This window comes from Perca fluviatilis, chromosome 19 (assembly GCF_010015445.1).
Source record: "Perca fluviatilis chromosome 19, GENO_Pfluv_1.0, whole genome shotgun sequence".
Classification (NCBI taxonomy): domain Eukaryota; kingdom Metazoa; phylum Chordata; class Actinopteri; order Perciformes; family Percidae; genus Perca; species Perca fluviatilis.
The window spans coordinates 28,902,513-28,926,709 of NC_053130.1; the positions used below are offsets into that span (position 1 = coordinate 28,902,513).

The 24,197-nt window shown below is 41.8% G+C and overlaps 1 protein-coding gene across 1 annotated transcript in view; it reads right to left on the minus strand.

Moving 5' to 3' along the window:
- LOC120547949 (sodium/potassium/calcium exchanger 3-like) overlaps positions 1 to 24,197 on the minus strand; it is a 160,366-nt gene that overhangs the window by 24,295 nt on the left and 111,874 nt on the right. The window contains exon 3 of the mRNA XM_039783779.1: positions 1,658 to 1,734. Within this exon, the coding sequence (XP_039639713.1) occupies positions 1,658 to 1,734 (77 nt within the window). The remainder of the gene's footprint in view (positions 1 to 1,657; positions 1,735 to 24,197) is intronic.

Here is a 24,197-nt window from a genome sequence, read left to right on the forward strand (position 1 = left end):
AGACACACCAAACATGTGGAAGAAGGTGCTGTGGTCAGATGAAACCAAAATCGAACTTTTTGGCAACAATGCAAAACGTTATGTTTGGCGTAAAAGCAACACAGCTCATCACCCTGAACACACCATCCCCACTGTCAAACATGGTGGTGGCAGCATCATGGTTTGGGCCTGCTTTTCTTCAGCAGGGACAGGGAAGATGGTTAAAATTGATGGGAAGATGGATGGAGCCAAATACAGGACCATTCTGGAAGAAAACCTGATGGAGTCTGCAAAAGACCTGAGACTGGGACGGAGATTTGTCTTCCAACAAGACAATGATCCAAAACATAAAGCAAAATCTACAATGGAATGGTTCACAAATAAACATATCCAGGTGTTAGAATGGCCAAGTCAAAGTCCAGACCTGAATCCAATCTAGAATCTGTCGAAAGAACTGAAAACGGCTGTTCACAAACGCTCTCCATCCAACCTCACTGAGCTCGAGCTGTTTTGCAAGGAGGAATGGGCAAAAATGTCAGTCTCTCGATGTGCAAAACTGATAGAGACATACCCCAAGCGACTTACAGCTGTAATCGCAGCAAAAGGTGGCGCTACAAAGTATTAACTTAAGGGGGCTGAATAATTTTGCACGCCCAATATTTCAGTTTTTTATTTGTTTAAAAGGTTTGAAATATCCAATAAATTTCGTTCCACTTCATGATTGTGTCCCACTTGTTGTTGATTCTTCACAAAAAATTACAGTTTTATATCTTTATGTTTGAGGCCTGAAATGTGACAAAAGGTCGAAAAGTTCAAGGGGGCCGAATACTTTCGCAAGGCACTGTATGTCTCTACCTGAGTAATGAATGTGAATACTTTTGACACCTCTGACTGTAATGGTAACATAATGAGGGTCCCTACATGCAAACCGAAGCATTGAGAACTTTGTAAGTGTAGAGACAGTTTATTAAAAAGATAGATTATAAAGACTTTAGCGTTCGTGTTTACATTCGGGCGCCATCTTGGACAACAGTCATGAGCAGTCGAACCACGAATGCAGTGCAACCAGTAACCAGTTACATAGCTCAAACACAGCAGGAGACCTACATTGTGTAATTTTTTGAGTTGATTCTTAGCAAAAAAAAAACTTTATTCTTTCACAAATATGTGCTCATTCATATGTAATTACTTCCACCAACTAATCAAAGTATTCTCGTAAGCGTAGAATCTGCCATTTAGAATCATTCAGAATACATACGAGCGAGTCGCTCGAATGACAGCCAGCATGATGCGCCTCCATCTTTAAAATACTTTAGCCAAAGAGGGACATACCTCCGCCTTTTGCCCTTTTACACTCAGTGGCATCCCACACCGTGACGAATGCCAGTGGGAGATTACTCGCCAGGGAAGCGAAAAAGAGAATTAAAACGACAACGCGACAGGCAAAGCAACAAGACCAAAGTTAATATTAGAGTCAAGAACAGCTGCGTGTAAACGATGGAGAGAGCTAATTTCGGGTTTGGCCACCGTAGGAGGAAGAGCTAGAAAGTAATATTCAGTTGGTTGTCATATACAATTTCACAGCTACATGGGAGAAATTCTTACACAATGTAGCTTTAAGCATTGGCATCCTTTTCTAAGTGTGTACATTGTACAGAGTGCTGCAGGTAACACTCACACAAAGGACATGTAGACCCACTGCTCCATCAACACGCTCCTGGTTGGTGAAGTAATCCCTGGGGAACTCATGGATTGCTGCAGAGAGAAAAAAATACACACACATATGCTGAATAAAACTAAAAGGAAACAAAATATGAAACATTTAATTTTAACTGCAGGTGAGCGAGAGGAATATCTCCTGAGGGACTCGTGGAAAATAAATACAAGAGAGCTGGTATATAGGAGTTCTCAGGGTTTCTGCAGGTTTCACCAAGTCCAATTTAAGACTTTTTAAGACCATTTTAAGACCATTATGAATAAAATTTAAGAACTATATCGCGACATAAAAAAAAAAAGAAAGTCAGATGTCAGAGGTTGTTTGAAACAATAGGCTCGTTCGAGATGAACTGCGCCTCGCCTGTAAAGTAGACGAGAGCAGGCGGCAGCAGCCGGGGGCGGTGACAAAATTCTGCTCTCAAGTCGGACAGTTTCCAGCTGATTCCAGCAGCCTTCAGTCAGAACAGGAAGTGACAGAAACACTGGTGGTCCGATTCCGATTTAATAAAATGTTATCAGACCCATATATCAGCTCCTACACAGTCTCCAGCTGTTTTTATTATGACAGTAGCTGTCAGAATGCTCTACATGTGATCTGTTGCTGATTTTAATTAACAACAGACTGTAGATGATCCGTAATCTGAACAGATTTAGTCTCTCTGATTTCTAAACGTAACTATCAGCCTCACAACATGTGTTCTGTACAGAATAAGCTTTTAAATCAGACAAATCACAGTTAAAATCCCTCCGATTCAAAATCAATAAAAAGTTTATATAAAACGTTATCATGTTGAGTCGATTCTGAACCAATCAGCTGTTCGATCAGCTGAGAGGAGCATTTCCCAGCATGCACTGGGCCCGCCTGCGTCCGCCTGGCTCTTGCAGTTGGTGAAAAGCAAGAGCTTCGCTTCAGAACTCGAGCCATCATGGCGCCATTTTGTTGCTAACTGGCCATCACCTCTTGTTAGCATTCCGCTGACCGCCATTTTTTTTTTACGTCACTTTACTTAACTTTACATCTGAAGCGTTTAAAGACTCTATTTGTCCATTGTTTAGTTCTAAAGAAACACGACAATGTATAAAAGGCTCCATTACCTTGTACCTCACGTTATGGCTCCGTAGCAGACGTTTTTGTAAAAATACGCTAACGATTGTGTCATAACTAAGTGACTTACTGTCGCACAGTAGAGGAATTACCGTATAGTGCAGAAGCTCGCGAGCAGTTTCGACTTACATTAGCTGTTTAGGTTTAATTACGAATGTTAACTAGCATGTTAGTTAGCAATAATTAGCCTGTGCTTATGTTATCTCCTTACATATACCTACACTCTCCGTCTCTGTAAGATTGGAAATGATTGAGATTTCTCTTGGCACAGCTACTAGAAGACTTACAACTTTCAGACACGTTGCTCACGTCACATTTACGTTGTCTCTGTCAGTTGGAGGCTGCGCAGTAAAGGAAGAGATCACCGGAAAAGTGCTTCTAATAGCCTTCACTGGTCTCCGTCCAGAGCAACGGGGTCTATTGGTCCATTTTATATATGTCAATGGATCAAGTCGGACACAAATCTAACCGGCATGCATTGGGCGCCGATCGCCGGTGATCGATTCTGCGCAGATCTGGCTCATCTGGAACGAGCCTATTGTCTGAAACAATTCCCCGATTTCCTCATTGGCATTATAGGACTGGTGTCTAGATTGGCTGCAATAAAAGTTGCATATTGGTCTAATTTGTAGTCGTAATACAGCAAATTATAATTGGACTAGCATTGTTGAGCGCTGCGGGAACATTTCAGTGAGCATTAGAGGTAGGGAAATTAAGACCTGTTTGACAATACTTTAGCGAATTTAAAACTTTTTAAGGCCTAAAATTTAGATTTTTTAATTTTAGACTTTTTTAGGCCCAGCGGAAACCCTGCATAACACTTAGCACTTGCATGTGCCACTGAAGAATGAATCTGTTCGTATAGGCGATACTTACATGAGACTATTCTGTCTGAGCTGTCACACAAACACACAGAGCTTGTGAGTGTTGTCTCAGAACAGATCCTGTTTTTTTTTACTGCTATTAAATCACATCACAGCTATTTTGGAGGGGGAGCCAAAACTGCATTTTAAGGCATACAGGTGCAATTAATTGGAGTCACTTAAAGGGGATCATTTTTTTTTTCTTCTCCAAACTGGACCCTTTTTCCCCATGCATTGGTGTCTGAGTGACTAATGTGAACAAAAATCTTTAATATTGGTTCAGTATTGAGCGAGAATGCTGTAACTGAATTGGTAAATTTAACTCTTTAACAGAAAGGTCGACCTCTGTAGAGATCCTTTCCATAATGTCGTCAGACACTAAGAATAATTAAAGCTGCAAGCAGCATTGGACAGGCCCTCGCGCCTCTACGCGTCGGGGTTACTGGCGGACGGCGCTCCTTGCGACCATGCATTTGCGTGGCACTCAGATACTGCAAATCGTCACCAATGAAAAGGGAACTCCCTGCTGAGTTCAGATACCTCACACATGACTCTACCTTAAACGGGTCACCAGTTATGAAAGGGGGCGTGGCTTAGGCATAGGGGGTGCCAGTATCACATGCAGACCACACATTATGAGTTTCATGTAAATCGGATGTTTGTCATATAAGGCTGATTTCCAGGTTGCCAGCGCTATGACCAAAAGTCAATATTGGCCTGTATATGTCCTCAGGCCTGGACTCTTGTTGATTGAGGGAAATTTCAAATGGATATGACAATGTAAACTGTAGTTACAGCCACTTTCTCGTTCATCGCTAAACTAAATGGCCAACACGCCACGCCCACACCGTTTGACACAAAGTTTTTCTTTTAGTAACTTTTCATCTTTAAGGTGTTGAGATGGTACAGACCAAATTTGAAGTCCATCGGATGAAATCTCTAGGAGTTTGTTAAAGCCTTGACTTTTAGGCCTACTTCCTGTTGCCACTAGGGGGCGCTATGACTTTTATGAATTTTGTCCGGTAAATGTCCTCAGAGTTAGAGTCTTATGAGCCAATTGGACAATGTACTCCCACTTCCTGTTTCAATGGCGAAACGCATAAAATGGCCGCCCCGCCACGGCCATGCCCTATGATGAAAAGTTTTTCTTTTAATAACTTTTCATCTTTAACATCTTAAGATGGCACAGACCAAATTTGAAGTTGATTGGCTGAAATCTCTAGGAGGAGTTCGTTAAAGTATGACACGTGGAAATGGCCAAAATCGCACAAATTTGGAACTTTCAATTCAAAATGGCGGACTTCCTGTTGGGTTTAGGGTATGGCTCCAATGACGTCTTGACATGCTACATACGTGTACCAAGTTTCGTGAGTCTACGTTAAACGTACTGCAGGGGCAAAAATTTTTTATCTTTGTAGGGGGCGCTAGCGAGCCATTTTTGTGCGCCTATTCCCGAAACCCTTAAAATACGTAACTTTTCACCAGACTTGATGCGACCGCCAATTTTGGTGAGTTTTTGAGTATGTTAAGCCCCTCAAAAAGGCAAATCATTTGCCGGATAAATAATTCCTTCAGTTTCAATAGGGCCTTCGCCGCTCGGGCCCTAATAATCTGAGCATGTCAGTGGCAAAACAAGCACTTTTGTGAACGTAAATGGAAGGTGCCCAATTGCCCTATTGCCCAATAACTAACATTGTAGCTTGTTTCACTGCTGCTGACTGAAGCGATCTTGCTTAAAACTGGACCAATTTCAGAGATTGTTGTTCCCATCAGTCATTTACACACAAAAACTTGGAAAAATAAGGTCTAGGTTTAAAAAAAAAAAATGAAGTTACCCTTTGAGTTCAGGGTGCATGGTACTGCTGTGCTCTAGCCAAAATATAAAGCTGAACCAAAAAGGAGGAAGTGCCCAAGAGTTTAAATTCAGTGATACACATGCTCAGTGTGAAATAGTCCTGCGTGAGATATCAGTTTGACGGCACTGTGTCCCTTCATCCTCGATTCGACAGAGATGACAGCACAAATCAATCACTGTCCCGACAGCATTGGCTAATCACAACATGCCAAAATATGCCACATAGTCATTCACAGCCATCATGTGCATTTCCTGTTGCATATGAGTTTGCATAGGAGTGGCCAGGCTAAAAATAGCCCAGTGTGACTGTGTGTGTGTGTGTGTGTGTGTGTGTGTGTGTGTGTGCGTGTGTAGTTGGGATTTGCTTGGCTTGCTCTGTTTGTGTACTGTCTGTGTGCTGTGAGTATGTGTGTGTGTATTTTCCCGTTGGATGTTTGTTTGCTGTGTGCGTCTGTGCATTGGCTTGTGTAACGTGAAGGCAACCCAATGTGCAGTGACATTCTCTCTCTCAACAGCCGAGAGCTTGTGAGTCAGGCGGCTTCAGCTTCAGCCTGCCCTGTGTGGCCCAAACACAACACAGGCCTGTCTGCTCATAGGAACTGACAGCAGCACGGAGAGGGAGAGGGGTGAGGGGTGGGGGGGAGTGACAGGAAGGGAAACAACAGACAAAATTAAGAATCTCACATCATGCCATTGAAAAGCGAGCTTGGAATGAAAAAAATAAAACAGAACTTTTTTTATTCTATGTCTGGTCAAACGCGCAGAAAACGACACGGGAAATGACGTAATACCACGTGCGAGACAGGATTCTATTTTAAAAATGGATGTCCATGTCCAGAAATAAGCGCTATACGTTGTTGGTGTGTGGATTTGCTGGGACAAAAACAAAGAAGAAGAAAAAAATGAGGATTAGGGGGTGTTGTTGTTGGCATACCTGTTCACAAAATGGCCCGTTTCCACACGTCATTACCATTTATAGCCTCCTTCCTCTTCATGTAACAATAACTTTGGTCCATGTTGCAAATGCAAAACATTCAGTAAAGTTTCTATTGTTACAGGCGACCCCTCCACCAGGTTTCCCCTCAACCAGTGTCTTGTGCTCTAATTGGCTTTTCAACTCCCCGACAGCTCCAGATATGTAGCCTGCTACTGTAGATATCTGGAATGTGTCTGTGAGGCACCAGAGAGTCTCTCGCCTCGCATCTTTCAACAGTACACACATAGCACTTGGGCGCTGATTGGTGAGCGCCGAGCCAACGCCGATTTGCCTCTGATCTGGGGCTTTTGTCGGGATGCTCCTGTAAGCGTCCTCTTTGTTAGGGTACATGATCTTAACTGTTCTTTCCCCTAGTTGGGCATTTAACACGTTGGAAGAGTCTGGGAAGATAATTCCTGAGGTTTGTGTGGTTAATGACCCCAGCAATGATGAAGACATGTTCCTGGAAGCAATCATTTTTTCCCCCTAGGATGGTGAAGGCATGTCTTACACTAACCCCAACCAATCTCACTCATCATGCCTAGACCTAACCAACCCCAACCAACAAGGACAACGAGTACTGGCCAATCAGAGACAGAGCAGGGCGGGTCGTGCTCAATACATGCTTTACCATTCTCAAATATCTTCTTTACTACAGTGACCAGCAATTGGCAACAGCAAATCATATATTATGTATCATATACTATATATTTCCATTTACTCATGATTAAAATACATGAAAAATCCTAATTGGGATGGCGTTTGTGCCATTTTGCCTAAATAGCAAATAACATGCAATTTAAATTGATATTTTGCGCCACAAATCTTCTCTCCTTTTCTCACTTACATTTTTTTTTTACTGCTTTAAATTCTGCTCTGAATAAACGTAGATACTATAGGAGCTTTGGCCGATCACCTTAGATTTCAAACATAGAGTTAGTCAACTTAAAAAAAGAGCTTCAGTATCTCTGCTGGGCCATTCCTTACAGTGGAATGTGTTTCCCACAGAACCTTCACAGCAAAGACAGCTAGTGACAAGAGGAGTGCAACACACACACACACACACACACACACACACACACACACACACACACACACACACACAGAGCACATTGAGAACATGCAGGGAAGACAACAATTAAGTTCAGTCTCTGTATTGTCTCACACCTGACACTTATTGTATGCATATTCCTAAATACAGTAACAATTGTACAAATCCAAATACACACTCACACCACACACAGGCCTCTTTACATACTAATGAGGCACTGCTTTAGCCAATTCCACAGCCCCAAAATAACCACAATAGTCTTGGTCTGGTGGCGTGACTGGTTCTGTTGGAGTGTCTATGAGGAGTCTTTGTGTTTTCAATTCACAGATTAGAGGCTCACTGAACCTAGCCGATGCAGGCATGGACACAGGCCAACTCTACCAGAGGTGTGTGTGTGTGTGTGTGAGTGTGTGTGTGTGTGTGTGTGTGTGTGTGTGTGTTAGTGTGTGTGTGTGTGATAGGCCATCGTACAAATCTGTCCTTTCTCTTTTCTATTCAGACCCAATGCAAGGGCAGGCATCATACTACAAAATATCTACAATTCAAACACACATGCTAACAAACACACCAGATAATAATATCAAACCCAAACCCAAACACGGAAACTAAATTTAGATTCATATCTTACTTTACTTATTCTTTGACGTGATGCCGTGATGAAGTTTTTGTGCGGCTGCTTGTGTTCATTTAACACTGGGGAACTTTGTCTTACTTTATGTTTTCTACAAAATCCTTTATTTGTAGAAAATACTTGAACACAAATAAAATATATGATTTTAACCCTTGTACCTCAACTTAAAAAGTTCCTCTGGTGTCATTAGAGGACAAACATGTCTGCCTGAAAAACAATGCCATGAAATATTGGGGGGGAGAATACTTATTTTCATATCAAAAAGTGATTGGATACTGTCCTCTCCTATTCTTTCTTCAATGCCTAACAAATCTATCTCTTTCTCTCCCTGACCCTGTCTTTCTGCTTGAGCAACACAGGTTGAAGCCTGAAAATATTGTAAACAAATTAATAACATAACTAATTACACTGGTCGGACTGTTTAGCTCAGTTTCAGACTGATACCTCCGGTTCAGGCTGGTCCTCATCCTTAACACGTGCCTTTTTCAGTTGCGGAAAATACTTTTCAATACTCATCTGGATTGAAGCAGCAAACATTCAGTGTAAGAGTAAAAAAATGACATAACATTATTTATAGTAAGTTTATTTGATTCACAGCGGCTACATATAGTGTTTTGACCTTGACAACCCAACTGCATTTTACCGCAAACTTGCAACTAGTTAACTTTCTAAAGCAGGTGCAATCGCTTGTTTGCTAAGAGTCGGGTCGGGACTCGGGACTCCAACATTAACACACTGACAACTAGGGCTGAACGATTTTTGAAAATAATCTAATTGCGATTTTTTCCCCAAATATTGCGATTGCGATTCGATATTCGATTATTTTTTTAAGCTCTTTGTCTTCTGTATTATTCAACAAAGACAAACAATAAATCATTGTATAGTATGAACAACACACAATTACACACTAGACAGTTAAATAAGTAAAAACACATACATATATATATATATATATATATATATATATATACATATATACATACATACACACACACACACATATATTTTTTTACAGTGCACAGAGAGGAGCTGCCTCCACCCCCCCCTCGTGAAGTTGCGTGCCGACACCGTCAACACTGCACTTGCTCAGAGAGGCTATCGTTACGTTAGTTGCTGTGGTCTTGCCGTGGGATTAACTGTACTAATAAAACCGTTGAAACACCGCGGCCACGCTGCTGTGAAAGCTCCCCAAACCGTCATTTATCAGTCTGATTGTTACCCCTCTCAGTGGCAGCTCCTCCACCCATATCTTTATATCTTTATAACGGAGCTAACCGCTAACGGAGCTAACCGCTAATCAGAGCTAGCTCGTTGCCAACCGAGCCTTCAGTTCTGCGTGCCTGTATCCATTAACTGCATGTATGGACTCGAGCCCAAACAAAACCCTTCATTTTATTAAAATGGCTGTAAAAGTTTTAAACTTCAACTCAGAATTGTTTGAATGACAGAGATCAGCTCAAGGTACAGTGTAGCGTTAGCGTGCTAAGTTGATGCTTTCTCTGCGTAGTGCAGACTGATTTGCTCTTGCGAGTCATCAAATCGAGACCAAATCGCAGCCTTTGCGATTAGGAAATCGCGTTTTAACATATCGCGATATTATCGCAAATGCAATTAATCGTTCAGCCCTACTGACAACATTGTATTCAGAATATAAAATATTTTTATAGCACTTTTTAATGTGTGATTGTGTAAAGGTGTTCACGAGATACCAACCTTTCGTGAACTTGTGAATTTCGCCAGCCGTCTTCTCTCATTTTCATGGAGACAGACACTGTGTGCACAGAGGGGATCGAGGGGCTATGTATGTGTGTGTGTGTGTGTGACAGAGAGACGGAGGGAGAGCAGGGAAAGGAAATGCAGCTTAATGAATAAGCTGCGTGTTTTAAATAGCGTTTTAAAAAAAGTAAACGCAACATGTGGCGGCCGGCGTTGATTGTATGGCGCACTGCCACAAATTAGTGTGGGAAACACTGTTTATTTTCACTTTCACTTGGTTAAATATTTTAACCAACTTCAGGATTTCAATGGGGACATTTTTGTCCTCAAGGGTCTGAGGGTCTGAGTTTGTTTTTCACAGTTGCGCAGCAACCTCCCTGAAAACCGCCATGACAACCACCATGACAACCGCAATGACAACCACCCACACACACAGCCTCATCAACAGCATACAGACACCTACCGCTGTTAGTGATAGAATATCCACTCTTAAGCTCAACACTCGTTAAGGAACGATCAAAGTCATCTCTGCTTATGCACCAACATTCGTTGCTCTATCTGCTGACAAGGACCTCTTCTACCACCAACTTGAAGATGCAATGAAGACCTCCACCAACTCTGAGCGTTTGGTCCTCCTGGGAGACATGAATGCTTGTGTTGGTGACGATTACCAAAGTTGGCCTGCTTGTATTGGGAGGTTTGGTGTGGGGCACATGAATGAGAATGGCCAACGAGTCACCGTCGTATCACGTATCACCAACACCTTATTTCCCTCAAACAGACACAGGAAAATGACTTGGTGTCACCCTTGTTCTAAGTCATGGCATCAGCTTGACTTTGTCATCGTATCTCAGAAGCAAAGGAAGGAAGTACGGAACACACTGCGACATGGATCACAGTATGGTTGTGTCAGTAATGCTGCTTGAACCTAGACCATATCACCACCAAGTTAGACAAAGTTTAGTCAAAGAAAATCAATGTCAGCAAAACAATGATACCTGATCTAAACAAGAAATTCTCCCAGAAACTAGAAGAAACACTGAAGCCGATTGATGCAACCTCCGACCCAGATACGCTCTTGTTGGTTTTAGGAAGGAGGAACGATTGAGCATAGGATAGTTTTTATTGTAAATTAGGTGTGACTTTGGTTGTAAAATTGTATATTTTGTATTTCACTTGCGTGGAATTTCTATTGACCTGCCAAGGGACTACGGACAGAAAATAGCACTTACAATATATAATGGTACACCTCTCGGTGTCATAGCCATGTCGATTCTGAACCTGACATAACTGAAGTGATAACTACGATCTCAAACATGAGCAAAGGAAAAGCTGCTGGTGCAGATGAAATCCCAAGTGAGCTCTTGCAGGCAGGGTTACTGCCACTTGCCAATCATATACACAATCTCATCCTGAAATGCTAGGCAGCCAAACAGGTACCGCAAGATGCTAAAATCACCACCCTGTACAAGAACAAGGGCGATCGAGGAGACTGTAATAACTACCGTGGCATCTCCCTACTAATTGTCACTGGAAAGGCACTTGCTAGAATCCTGCTCAAAAGTCTTCAGGAGATTGCAGAGGAGGTATACCAAGAGTCACAATGTGGATTCAGACCACAGCGCTCAACCACCGACATGATATTTGCTGTTAGACAACTGCAAGAGAAATCACGAGAACAGCGACAACCACTCTATATGGCTTTTGTAGACCTTGCGAAGGCTTTCGATTATGTCGACAGAGACTCACTATTCCTAGAGCTCCAGAAAGCTGGCTGTCCCCCTACTATCACTGATCCAATCATTCCATGATGGAATGCGTGGTAGAATACAGTTGGATGGCGAGCTTTCTGAGAGTTTCTCAATCAAGAGAGGAGTAAAGCAAGGGTGTGTACTGGCGCCTACACTCTTCGGCATATACTTCTCATATGTATTCCAGAAAGCCTACAAAGATATACATAACACCACAGGAGTCTCATTACTATCCCGAGATGATGCAAACTTTTTCAACTTGGCCCGTTTCAAGGCGAAAACCAAAACACAGCAGTTTGTTATTCGAGAACTGCTCTATGCTGACGATGCTGCTCTATGTACATCATCTCCAGAACAGCTCCAGACCCTAGTTGACAGCTTTGCTAAATCGTGTGACCAGTTCGGGCTTACCATCAGCCTGAAGAAAACTGTCACCATGTCACAGGCTGCTGACTCTCACTCATTCACAATAAATGATATCACTCTCGAGGATGCGGAAAAGTTTACCTATCTGGGATTAGGGATGGGCGATATAGACGATATGCATTATAAATGATACAAAATTGGCCTACGATAGAGATTTTAATTATATTGCACTATCGCGATAATTCATGTTGATGACGCAATCTACCCGCGAAGTTTAGAGCCACGAGCTGCAACCGGCTGCAACGCGTCATCGTCATCTTGAGTAAACATGACTAAAAGCGAAACAAGGAGCTGGTGAAAAAGACCGGTGCAACATCCATTATTTGGACTTGGTTTGGATTTAAGCCGCCACAACGGAGCCTTTCACCAGCCTGACAATTCACTATATAACTGACGATTGGAATCTTGGCAGCCGGTGTTTGCAGACGTTGTACTTCCCCGCTGAACATACAGCCGTGTGTGCGCGTGTGTGTAGCGGCGGAGTGGGACCAAAAAATTTACCGTACTGCCGTACGGGTTGAGCAGAGGCTGCACAGTTTGGCCAGCAGGCAGCGGCGCCAGGCCGCCGGATGGTGTCGCTAACAACTTGCAATGTATAACTATTATTAGACCAGCCCACACTGTGTGTGTGTGTGTGTGTGTGTGTGTGTGTGTGTGTGTGTGTGCAAATGAGTTACATTAGGCTGCAGGTAAGAAACTTTGTTTGAAAGATGTTTTTATTTAAAATATCTGTGCATCTTTGCCTAATACTGAAAGTATTTTCAGTACAGTGAATGTTCCTTAACTAAACAGACACCAGTTTGTCCTGTTCTCTGCATCTTGGGTGGCATTTAAGAACCAAGGACTTAAACTAACTAAGTGTAGTGCCTTTTAGAATGGTTTGCACTAAAGAGAAGACACCCAATACTTTAAGCTTTTTCTTTGTCAAAGTCTCTGCAACTAGTTTACTTGAATTTTATTTATCTGCAACATTATGTTGTATAATTACAGTTTTGAACAATAAATGTTCTCAAAACTACATACTATTTTTTTTATTTCTCTTTAAAAAAAAATACATTTAGCAGTTTGGTTTTCCTTAGGGTCTATGTAACCTGGTCTGAAATGGTTCTATTATAATTTATACAGTACAGGCCAAAAGTTTGGACACACCTTCTCATTCAAATGCGTTTCCTTTTATTTTCATGACTATTTACATTGTAGATTCTCACTGAAGGCATCAAAACTATGAATGAACACATATGGAATTATGTACTTAACAAAAAAGTGTGAAATAACTGAAAACATGTCTTATATTTTAGATTCTTCAAAGTAGCCACCCTTTGCTTTTTTTTATTAATAAGGGAAAAACTTCCACTAATTAACCCTGACAAAGCACACCTGTGAAGTGAAAACCATTTCAGGTGACTACCTCATGAAGCTCATTGAGAGAACACCAAGGGTTTACAGAGTTATCAAAAAAAGCAAAGGGTGGCTACTTTGAAGAATCTAAAATATAAGACATGTTTTCAGTTATTTCACACTTTTTTGTTAAGTACATAATTCCATATGTGTTCATTCATAGTTTTGATGCCTTCAGTGAGAATCTACAATGTAAATAGTCATGAAAATAAAGAAACACATTGAATGAGAAGGTGTGTCCAAACTTTTGGCCTGTACTGTATATCGCGATATATATCGTGTTCGCAAGAGGCTGCAATGTATATCGCAATATGGATTTTAGGCCATATCGCCCATTCCTATCTCGGATACACCATGAAACGCAACACCACACTAGACCTGGAAATATCCACTCGTTTAGGAAAAGCAGCCTCTACTTTTGGTCCAAACGAGTCTGGAGAAATATACATCTATCTGTGCGAACTAAAGTTAGAGTGTACGAAGCATGTGTAATGAGTATACTCCTATATGGATCTGAAACCTGGCCTACATATCGCCCCCAAGAGAGTAGAATCAGTGCTTTCCACACAAGAAACCTGCAGTTTATTATAGGAAAGACCTGGGAGGACAAGATGACGAATGAAGAACTGTTCACTGTCACAAATTCTGAACCCCTGTCTTCAAGGCTGAAATTCAATCGTCTGAGATGGGCAGGCCATGTCAACAGAATGCCACGATCTCGCATTCCCCACTCAGTACTACATGGAGTATTGGAGGAGGGAACGCTGCATATGGGCAGACCTAAACTGCGCTTCAAGGACGTGTTAAAGAGAGATCTCATAGACTTTGACATAAAACCTGAGAGATGAACAACACTGTCACGGAATCGTGACCAATGGAGAACAAGCCTCTACCACGGTAGAGCATATGACCAAGATAGGAACCTACAGAAACTGAGGGATAGACGTCTTCGCTCAGCTAACAAGAACTAATATGTGATAATATGTGAAAAGCGCCAGGCATTATCATTCATGACAGAAGCATGCCAAGAAGTAGGTACTGTAAATGGCAATGCATTCTGGGAGAAAATAATATTACAGCACTATCTGCGAATGTTACAGATTACAGGTATTTACTGTCAATACCAATGCATCTTGGGAAAATAAAAGGAAAATGGAATTACACTGCAGCCAGTAAATTACTGTTAATTCGAATAATACTGTATATATATAATAATGTCTATTTACAGTATAATACCTTAACATTTAAAAACAGTGTGCATACTGTAAATAAACAGTTTACTAGCGACGCTGCTGCCAGTATATTACTGTGATAAGAATAAGTAAGTATCATGATTATACAAACTTTATTCTTTGAGCGTTGACTTGTGGTTTTGGTTACATGTCATGTGTGAATGTATGTCATACAGGATTTATGTGACTGTTGCCCTCTGCCACTCTGGGTAAAAGCCTCTGCTAAGAGCTTAAAAAGTAAATGTCAAAATGCTTCTTCCTCATGTTAAGCACAATCTAAGTCATCTATGAGCATCCATCATGATTTAGGATTAAACAAACTCATGTGGAGGATGGTGATGGTGGTTGGACCAGGCTGACATCAGCACTGCACTGACATCACCTCTCATACTGCACTAATCTTGTTAAATATTCTGTGAAATAATGGATGTCAAACAGTGGGTGAAACAAAAGAGTTTCATAATCTCCGGATTTACAGAAAGAAAAGAAAAAAATCAATATGATTTACAGTAGCTGCTACATTAAAGCTGTTTCTGAAAATGTATAATCTGCGTTATCTGGTATTTGTTGTTTAAGTGCAGTGTGCAGCCTCTCTGAACGGCTTTACACAGAATAGGATGAACGGAGCACAGAGTAAAAAAGGGATGGGACAGACTGCTGTTGTCTGTATTACAACAGCTAGGTCCTTAGTCAAATACTCTAAAGCACTCATTCAAGAAATGTATCTTTTTAATCTTGCTTTTAAAAAGGGGCTGTACTCAGCATTCAGAACATTAATATATATGTATGGGGCTTGGACGTGCTGACGTGTACGGTAAGTGTATTGTGTCACTTCCGGTGTTCCCGTGTTACAAACGCTAGTTTGCTGCTCCAGCAAAAACTTACTCAACGCTGCTTTATTGTTTAAATTAGTGGCTATTTGCCTGGATTGCATTTTAATTACAATTGTTCTACTCAAACACTTATACTTCGCTTCTCTTACAGCGACTGCCTCGCTGATCTTACAGTTGTTAAAACGCTGTTAGCTACTTTAGCTTAGCTATTCCTCTGCCTCCTTTAGTGATAACGATACATGTAATAAATGTAATATATTCGCTGCTCTGGAGGCAAAGCTTAGTGAGTTTGAGGCACGGCTCCGCATCATGGAATCAGAATCATATGCTTCTGTAGCTAGCCATCACCACATAGCTGATGCGGGCCAACATACTGTAGCTTCTGCTAGCTGTCCCCCGGCAGACCCCGAGCAGCCGGGCGAGTGGGTGACTGTCCGAGGGAAGCGTAGCGTTAGATCTAAACCAGGGAGTGCACATGATGACGGTCGCTCTAAACCGGAGCATCTTCGCCTCTCTAACAGTTTCTCCCTACTCAGTGATACACCCGCTGAGAAGCCAATTCTGGTTATTGGGAGCTCTATACTGCGACATGTGAAGCCGCCGGCCCCTGCGGCTGCGGTCATATGTGTCCCCGGGGCTAGAGCGGATGATATAGAATCCCATCTAAAGCTGCTGGCTAAAAAGAACCGTAAATACAGTAAGATCATACTTCACGTAGGTGGTAATGGTCGTAAATCGGAGTTCACTAAAATTAATGTTGAGTCACTTTGTGCATACGCAAAGACAATGTCGGACTCAGTAGTTTTCTCTGGACCCCTGCCAAACCTGACCAGTGATGAAATGTACAGCCGTACATCATCCTTCCACCGCTGGTTGTCAGGGTGGTGCCCAGCTAACGATGTGGGCTATGTGAATAACTGGAGGGCGTTCTGGGGAAAGCCTGGTCTGATTAGGAGAGACGGCATTCATGCCACCTGGGACGGAGCCGCTCTCATATCAAAAAATCTGACCGAGTCTATTATCGGTCATAAACCATGACAACCCAAGTTTGATATTAGTAATGAGAGGTGCAGTGCAATGCGCCCCTCTGTGCTTCCGATGGAGCAGTCGCCCACTCATAGTCTAATAAGCACGGTGTCTTTCCCAAACAAAAGATGCGCTATACTTAACAACCTAATTGGAATTACAATTTCCAATTTAATCTTCAACATCCGAAATGGAAAACATTACAGCCAATTATATTCGTTGTTATTTACAGGGCTCCAGGTCTGTATTCTGAGTTTTTATCTGAATTCTCAGAGTTTTTATCATGTTTAGTCCTTAAATCAGACAAAGTACTTATTGTAGGTGATTTTAATATCCATGTGGACGTTGACAATGATAGCCTTAGTACTGCTTTCAACTCATTATTAGATTCAATCGGTTTCAGTCAGAGTGTGCACAAGGCGACGCACTGTTTTAACCACACCCTCGACCTTGTGCTGGCATATGGTATTGAAATTGAGGATTTAATAATATTTCCGCAGAATTCGGTATTATCATTCTTTAATTACTTTCGAATTCTTACTACCTGACTATTCTAAATTAGATAAAAGCTTCTACACTAGATGCCTATCTGACAGTGCTATAGCTAAATTTAAGGAAGATATTCCAACAGCATTTGACTCTGTCATGCCTTAACATAACAGAAGACCTTTATGTTAACCTTAGTCCCTCTCAAATTGATACATTTATAGACGGTGCTATGACCTGCCTACGGACGACTTTAGACTCTGTTGCTCCCCTCAAAAAGAAGACGATGAAGCAAAAACTAGCACCTTGGTATAACTCCCAAACTCGCAAATTAAAACAAATCTCGCGAAACCTCGAAAGTAAATGGCGTTCCACCAAAGTGGAAGAATCTCGTTTGGATTGGCAAGAAAGTCTCAAAACCTATAGGAAGGCCCTCAGAAATGCCAGATCAGACTATTACTCATCATTAAGAGAAGAAAGTAAGAACAACCCAAGGTTTCTTTTCAGCACTGTAGCCAGGCTGACAGATAGTCACAGCTCTACTGAGCCATCTATTCCTCTAGCTCTGAGTAGTGATGACTTCATGAGCTTCTTTAATGATAAAATTATAACAATTAGAGATAAAATCCATCACCTTTTGCCCTCAACTTCAAATGGTTCACCTTTAAACGCAGGACCGCTAGAAAGAACGACTAGTCCCGACATATACTTAGACTGCTTTTATCCTATAGACCTTCAACAATTAATGTTAAAGATATCCTCAGCTAAGCCATCTGCCTGTCTCTTAGACCCCATCCCAACGAGAAGCGTTACCCGTGGTTAACACTTCATTACTAGATATGATCAATATGTCCTTATTAACATTTAAATTAATTAATTTATTATCATTTAAAATAGCTGTGATAAAACCTCTTCTGAAAAAACCCACCCTCGATCCTGAGGTCTTAGCAAACTATAGACCTATATCTAACCTTCCCTTTCTATCCAAGATCCTTGAGAAGGTAGTTGCTAATCAGTTATGTGATTTTCTACATAGCAATTGTTTATTTGATGACTTTCAATCAGGATTTAGAAAGCATCATAGCACAGAGACAGCACTGGTGAAAATTACTAACAACCTTCTAACTGCTGCAGACAAAGGACTTGTCTCCATACTTGTTTTACTAGATCTTAGTGTTGCATTTGACACTATTGACCATACAATCCTGTTACAGAGATTGTAACACTTAGTTGGCATTAAAGGAATCGCTCTAAGCTGGTTTAAGTCCTATTTCTCTGATCGATCTCAATTTGTTAATGTTAATGATAAATCCTCCAAGTACGCTAAAGTTAGCCACAAGGCTTAGTGCTTGGACCAATTCTATTCTCCTTATATATGCTTCCTCTTGGTAATATTATTAGGAAACACTCAATTAACTTTCACTGTTTTGCGGATGACACCCAATTATACTTGTCAATCAAACCAGACGAAACCAGTCAGCTAGCTAAACTTCAAGCATGCATTAAAGATATAAAATCCTGGATGACCTATAATTTTCTGATGTTAAACTCAAACAAAACTGAAGTTATTCTTCTGGGCCCTAAACACCTCCGAACCTCATTATCTAAAGACATAGCTACTCTGGATGGTATTGCACTGGCCTCCATCACTACTGTCAGAAATCTAGGGGTTATTTTTGATCAGGATATATTCTTTAACGCCCATCTAAAACAAACCTCAAGAACAGCCTTTTTTCATCTTCGTAACATTGCCAAAATTAGGAATATCCTGTCTCAAAACGATGCTGAAAAACTAGTCCATGCATTCGTTAGTTCCAGGCTGGACTATTGTAATTCCCTACTGTCAGGTTGCTCAAATAAGTCCTTAAGACTCTCCAGTTGATCCAGAATGCTGCAGCGCGTGTTCTCACAAGAACTAAGAAAAGAGATCATATTTCTCCTGTATTAGCTTCTCTGCATTGGTTTCCTGTAAAATCCAGGATTGAATTTAAAATCCTTCTCCTGACCTACAAAGCTCTAAATGGTCAAGCACCATCATATCTAGAAGAGCTCCTAATACCTTATTGTCCCACTAGAGCACTGCGCTCCCAGAATGCAAAGTTACTTGTGGTACCTAGAGTCTCTAAAAGTAGAATGGGAGCCAGAGCCTTCAGTTATCAGGCTCCTCTCCTATGGAACCAGCTCCCAATCTGGGTTCGGGGGGCAGAAACTGTCACCGCATTTAAGAATTAACTTAAAACTCTCCTATTTGATAAAGCTTATAGTTAGGGAGTGAGGAGTTGCAGCGTCCGCCTAACCAGGCCCACATGCTTCTCTTCATAGTCGTCAGATTAATAATATAACAAAAGTAGAGGGAGGCAGGCCAGCACAGCCCGATCCGGCAGGGGAGAGTTCAAAGCCCAAACAGGCAACCTCTCCTTTGACCCGTCTCTCTTAGTTATGCTGTAATAGTTCTAGACTGCCAGGGGACTTCCTTCCTTTGACACACTGAGTTGCTCTCTCCTCTCCCTATCTATTACCATTTGTGTGCATCCCGTCCCAGAAATGCTTGTTACTAATCCTAGCTTCTGGGGAGTTTACTCCCCGGAGTCCTTACGTTTTTTCACCCAGCGTATTTCCTTGGAGAACGTCGGCACCAAGATCTTGGTTGCAGCTGTCACCGTGGTCCTGCTGCACTCCCTGCTAAGCTCTGCGGTGCCCTGCAATGTCATGCTGCGTCCTGCTGAACCCTGCTACGTCCATCCATGCTCTGCTGGGCCACGCTACATCCTGTAACGCCCTGCAGCGCACTGATATGACATGAACTACTACGACTACCATTTGAAGTCACTTTTCCATTATTAATGTGACTATTATTGCCACTGTTCATCACATCCCCAACCGGAACTGTCAGACACCGCCTACCAAGAGCCTGGGTCTGTCCGAGGTTTCTTCCCAAGAGGGAGTTTTTCCTCGCCACTGTCGCACTGCTTGCTCTTGAGGGAATTACTGTAATTGTTGGGGCTTTGTAAATTATAAAGTGTGGTCTAGACCTACTCTATCTGTAAAGTGTCTCGAGATAACTTGTGCTATGATTTGATACTATAAATAAAATTGAATTGAATATATATATATATATATATATAAACAAAAACTTTTCCCCCTTCTTTTTTTATTTTTAAAAAAAAAAAAAAAAATTTTATGTTAGTGCATGCACTAATCCTCTGTTTTGCTTGTAGCTGTTAGCGCTGTTAGGACCCATTCACACTAGAAAAAGTGATCCGTCGATTCGCCGCAGGGTTGTGTGACGTGGGAATGTCACTTGAATGACCCGTTTGTGTGACGTCCTGTTGTGCTCTTTAAACCCCCACCCCAATGTAGCACAAGTAGACTTTATATTTCACAGTTACTGTTTTCCGTCAGATCGTTTATAGATCTTGACATTTCCGACCGCACTTGAAGGCAGCTTCATTTCAGGAGAAAGAGAGAAAGAAAAGAGATGGAGGGACTGTGCTTTGTTGTTGCAGGAAACAGTCCCTCATAGTCATACTAGGACTACAGTTGAAAATTAGCCGACTGGCTAACACTGGCGCATTTACAGAAATGTTGATCAATGTGCATTGTCCTAATCAAATAAACTTACAACAATAGTGTTTTAAAACTATCTTGTGGCAGCGATGAAGGCAGTGATGTTTCCTGTTTACTGTACGAGACTCTCACACCGCCTCAAAACCGAATGGCAAGTCTGATACCGCTTGTTTGGCCACCGCAGCGTGACATCGGGTTGCGTTTCTCCAGAAGTTCAAACGGTCTCAATTTTTCATCGCAGGCCGCTGTGTTTTTTAACAGATCCCCCTGCGACCCCCACGGCTGCAGCCAAAACGCACTACCCTCATTCAAAATGGATGGGAAGACCTGCGTTTTTGCCTGTCACGGTCATGGTACATGTCCATATACGCGTTGTTTTCACCGAAGGGATCTACCCAGCATTGCACGCTAGTGGGCTTGCCACCAGCAGTTCAGTCAGTTTCTCTTCACTGACTACTGACAAGCAAAGAAAACAGGCTCCACCCGCTTACAACTGCGATAGCTGCACCTGATTGGACAAATGCGTCACATGGGGCTGTCTACTCCCTGGATTTCAGAACCGACCAAAATGGCGGCTCGTACAAAAGTAGTTCACTGAATCGCGTTTCTGAAAACATTTTAATAGATAAGAAATAGGCCATGCAGTTGCTGACTCTGTCTTCATTTCAGATCGACAGCGCTCAGTTTAAAAGACTGTCGTCACCCACATGGAAAAAAATAATAGTACAGACTGAATTTTTTTCAGTAGCCCCTTTAAAGGGGTGATAGAATGATTATATAGGGTATTTCACACTGTTCCTTAAGGTCTCCTAATAGGTTATGTAACATTGGTTGGGCTGAAAATGGCCCGGGTGCTGTTCTATGCTCCCTAATGGAACCCTGAATATTTAGATGAGCTGCGCGCTGATTGGTTGGTTTACAACAACACAGTGCTGCTGCAACATGAGGAGAGAGGGGACGGGATACTCCAATCAGCATACGGCGCTGGCTCCTCGGCTCCTAACAGAACAGAAGAGAGAGAGACCGTGACCGTTGGCAGCCACAGGAAAGAAATACCTTGCATGCTCGACAATACTGACGTCTTTTCTACAGAAAGTCGCTCTCTTTTCTACAGAAAGTCGCCAGATTTGTCGCGAGTCGCTTTTGTGAAAAAAAGTTGCTAAACTCATCAACTAATGTTACTGTACAAAGCACCAGAGACACAGTTTAGTTACAGTTTAGTCATCCTCCAGTGTGTACACACACACACACACACACACACACACACACACACAAATACAAGTTTCGACACATTAATTACAACTAGTGTTGTTATAACGTTACCCTCGGTACATAAAAAAGCTCCACTTCCAAACAAGGAATCACAACTCGCGATGTAGCTAGTTCAGTGTCTCAGTGTGGGGACATTTAGCGGAGAGTGAAGGCCACAGGCACGCAGACCGAGAGCAGCACAACAGCAGCCAGTCCGTCCGGAAAACGTGATTATGCAATCGCATAATTCAATGCATAATCAGCCAAAGTCCACATATTTATGCGGGGTCCGCACTTTTTCAAATACGACGCACTTTCGCCGCATAAAAAAAAAAAAGTCACATATATCTTAGCAGAAAGTTGAAAAATGTTGCGTTTACTTCACACAAGAGCAGCCATTTTCCCCTGTTGCCATGGGAACGTTATGAAGTGACGTAATGACGCGACGTGAACATCATCGAAAAGCAGGGTTTTAGGGAAATCACTTTTTTTTCTCTTTTTCATACTTGCAATTTTTGCAAGTTCCCGCAATTTCATCGCATAAAATTGCGTAAATATCCCGCATATTCCATTGCGGTTTTTAAGAAAACGTGCCACATAATCAAGGATTTTTGCCCGTAACAATCACAACAAAACAAGAAGGACTGAGCAGCCGCAGCAATTCCAGCAGTGCACTGCCCATTGCTAGTCCTCTGCGCCGCCGTGTTAGATCCACAACTCACTCTCCATTGCCGGCGTTGTAAATAAATTTATTAATATCAGGGAACATGCCTGCCACACTTGCAGTTACCCGGTAACTAGCCCACCAACTACCGCTGACCTGATGGAGCTCCACGACTGGCAGAATGGTCATCTTTTCTGGGGTAACTTAACCACTAACCTTACCTAAAGACTAAAGCTTACCTGGAGCACCACGACCGGAATTACTTCCTTCTTTGTAATTCCCCTGGAAGGGCAAAGCTCGCAGCTAAACTAGTGTCTGACATCTACGTGACCTACATTCAGAAGACCAGCTGGTCTCAGACCAGTGGTCTGTAGCTATGTAAATTTTGGGGCGTGACAAAGGTACAGACCAGAGTCAAATAAGGTACAGCCACAGAGTTGACGTCAACTATTAGCTTCGTTGGGATTCGCCCGTTTTCAGAGGCAGTTTCAAATTGTGAGATTTGCATAGGAAAGGTTTCAATGGGATTTTGAGGTTCTATGTATGTCCTATTTGCCCACCGAACTGTCGTTATTCAACTATGACAAGGTAAACTCCGTCTGCATTCTATCACCCCTTTAAGTTTCTAGTTGTCCCGCTTATTTCATTGAAATATTACATTTACATTACATTTTTTATTGTATTCTAAACTGTTTGTTTGCAACCTTAGATTCTGTTTAATGCAATTGTATAACCCTTTGAGCTATAAAAATAAAGTTTACTATTCTATTGTTAAATGATGGAGAACAATATGATACCCCTCCACCACCTTCAGCCACTGGAATTTCCACATTTACTGTAGTATTATAAGTTGTTTCCATTCTGTAGGCTTCTAATGATTAATAGAAATAACGAGTGGCATGCCGTTTTTTTTTTTATTCAGCCTAAACTGAGGGCAACTCAAAATGAACTTTCTTTAACCGAGTTCACAGGCAGTTAAATACCTCTGTGCTGCAGGGATGTGTGACAGCTTAACACCATGTGTTTGTGTGTGTCAGTGAAAGAGAGCGGTTAAAGCCCTGGTAAAACAAATACAAACATTTTTTCTGAGTTTGTCACACCACAGGAAAATGTAATTAACAGTGTTGGGGAGTAACTAGTTACATGTAACGGCGTAATCGATTACAGTTACTGGGAAAAAATGTGAAATTACAGTTACCTTTATTTATTATTACATTGGGGGTTACACACACACACACACACACACACACACATTTTGTGTAATAAGACTGGATTAATATAACTTTGTCTTGCCATATTTAACTTTAGCTTTACAGACTGTAGACCAGAGGTCTAAAACAAGTATGCCAGTCTTGCTGTAGCTGTCCTTTCTCCTAAAGATGGAATTTTAATGCATTGGGACGTAAGCACAAAGTGCCATTCATTTAGGTTCAGTGTTTAATGCAAACTGTCTTAACCTCATGAACAGTATGCATTCTCTAGCTGAGCAGCTTTAGACACAGTCAGCACACAATGTACATGTACACAGCAGGTACGACGGAGAAATATGATGTAAGTTTAAAATGCTCGACCCTGTGGCCTTACGCCTGCTAGTGGTTAACAGTTTAGTGCATAAGAAACCAGGCAACTACACGTACACACATACAAACGGCAGCATGTGGTTGCAGTTAT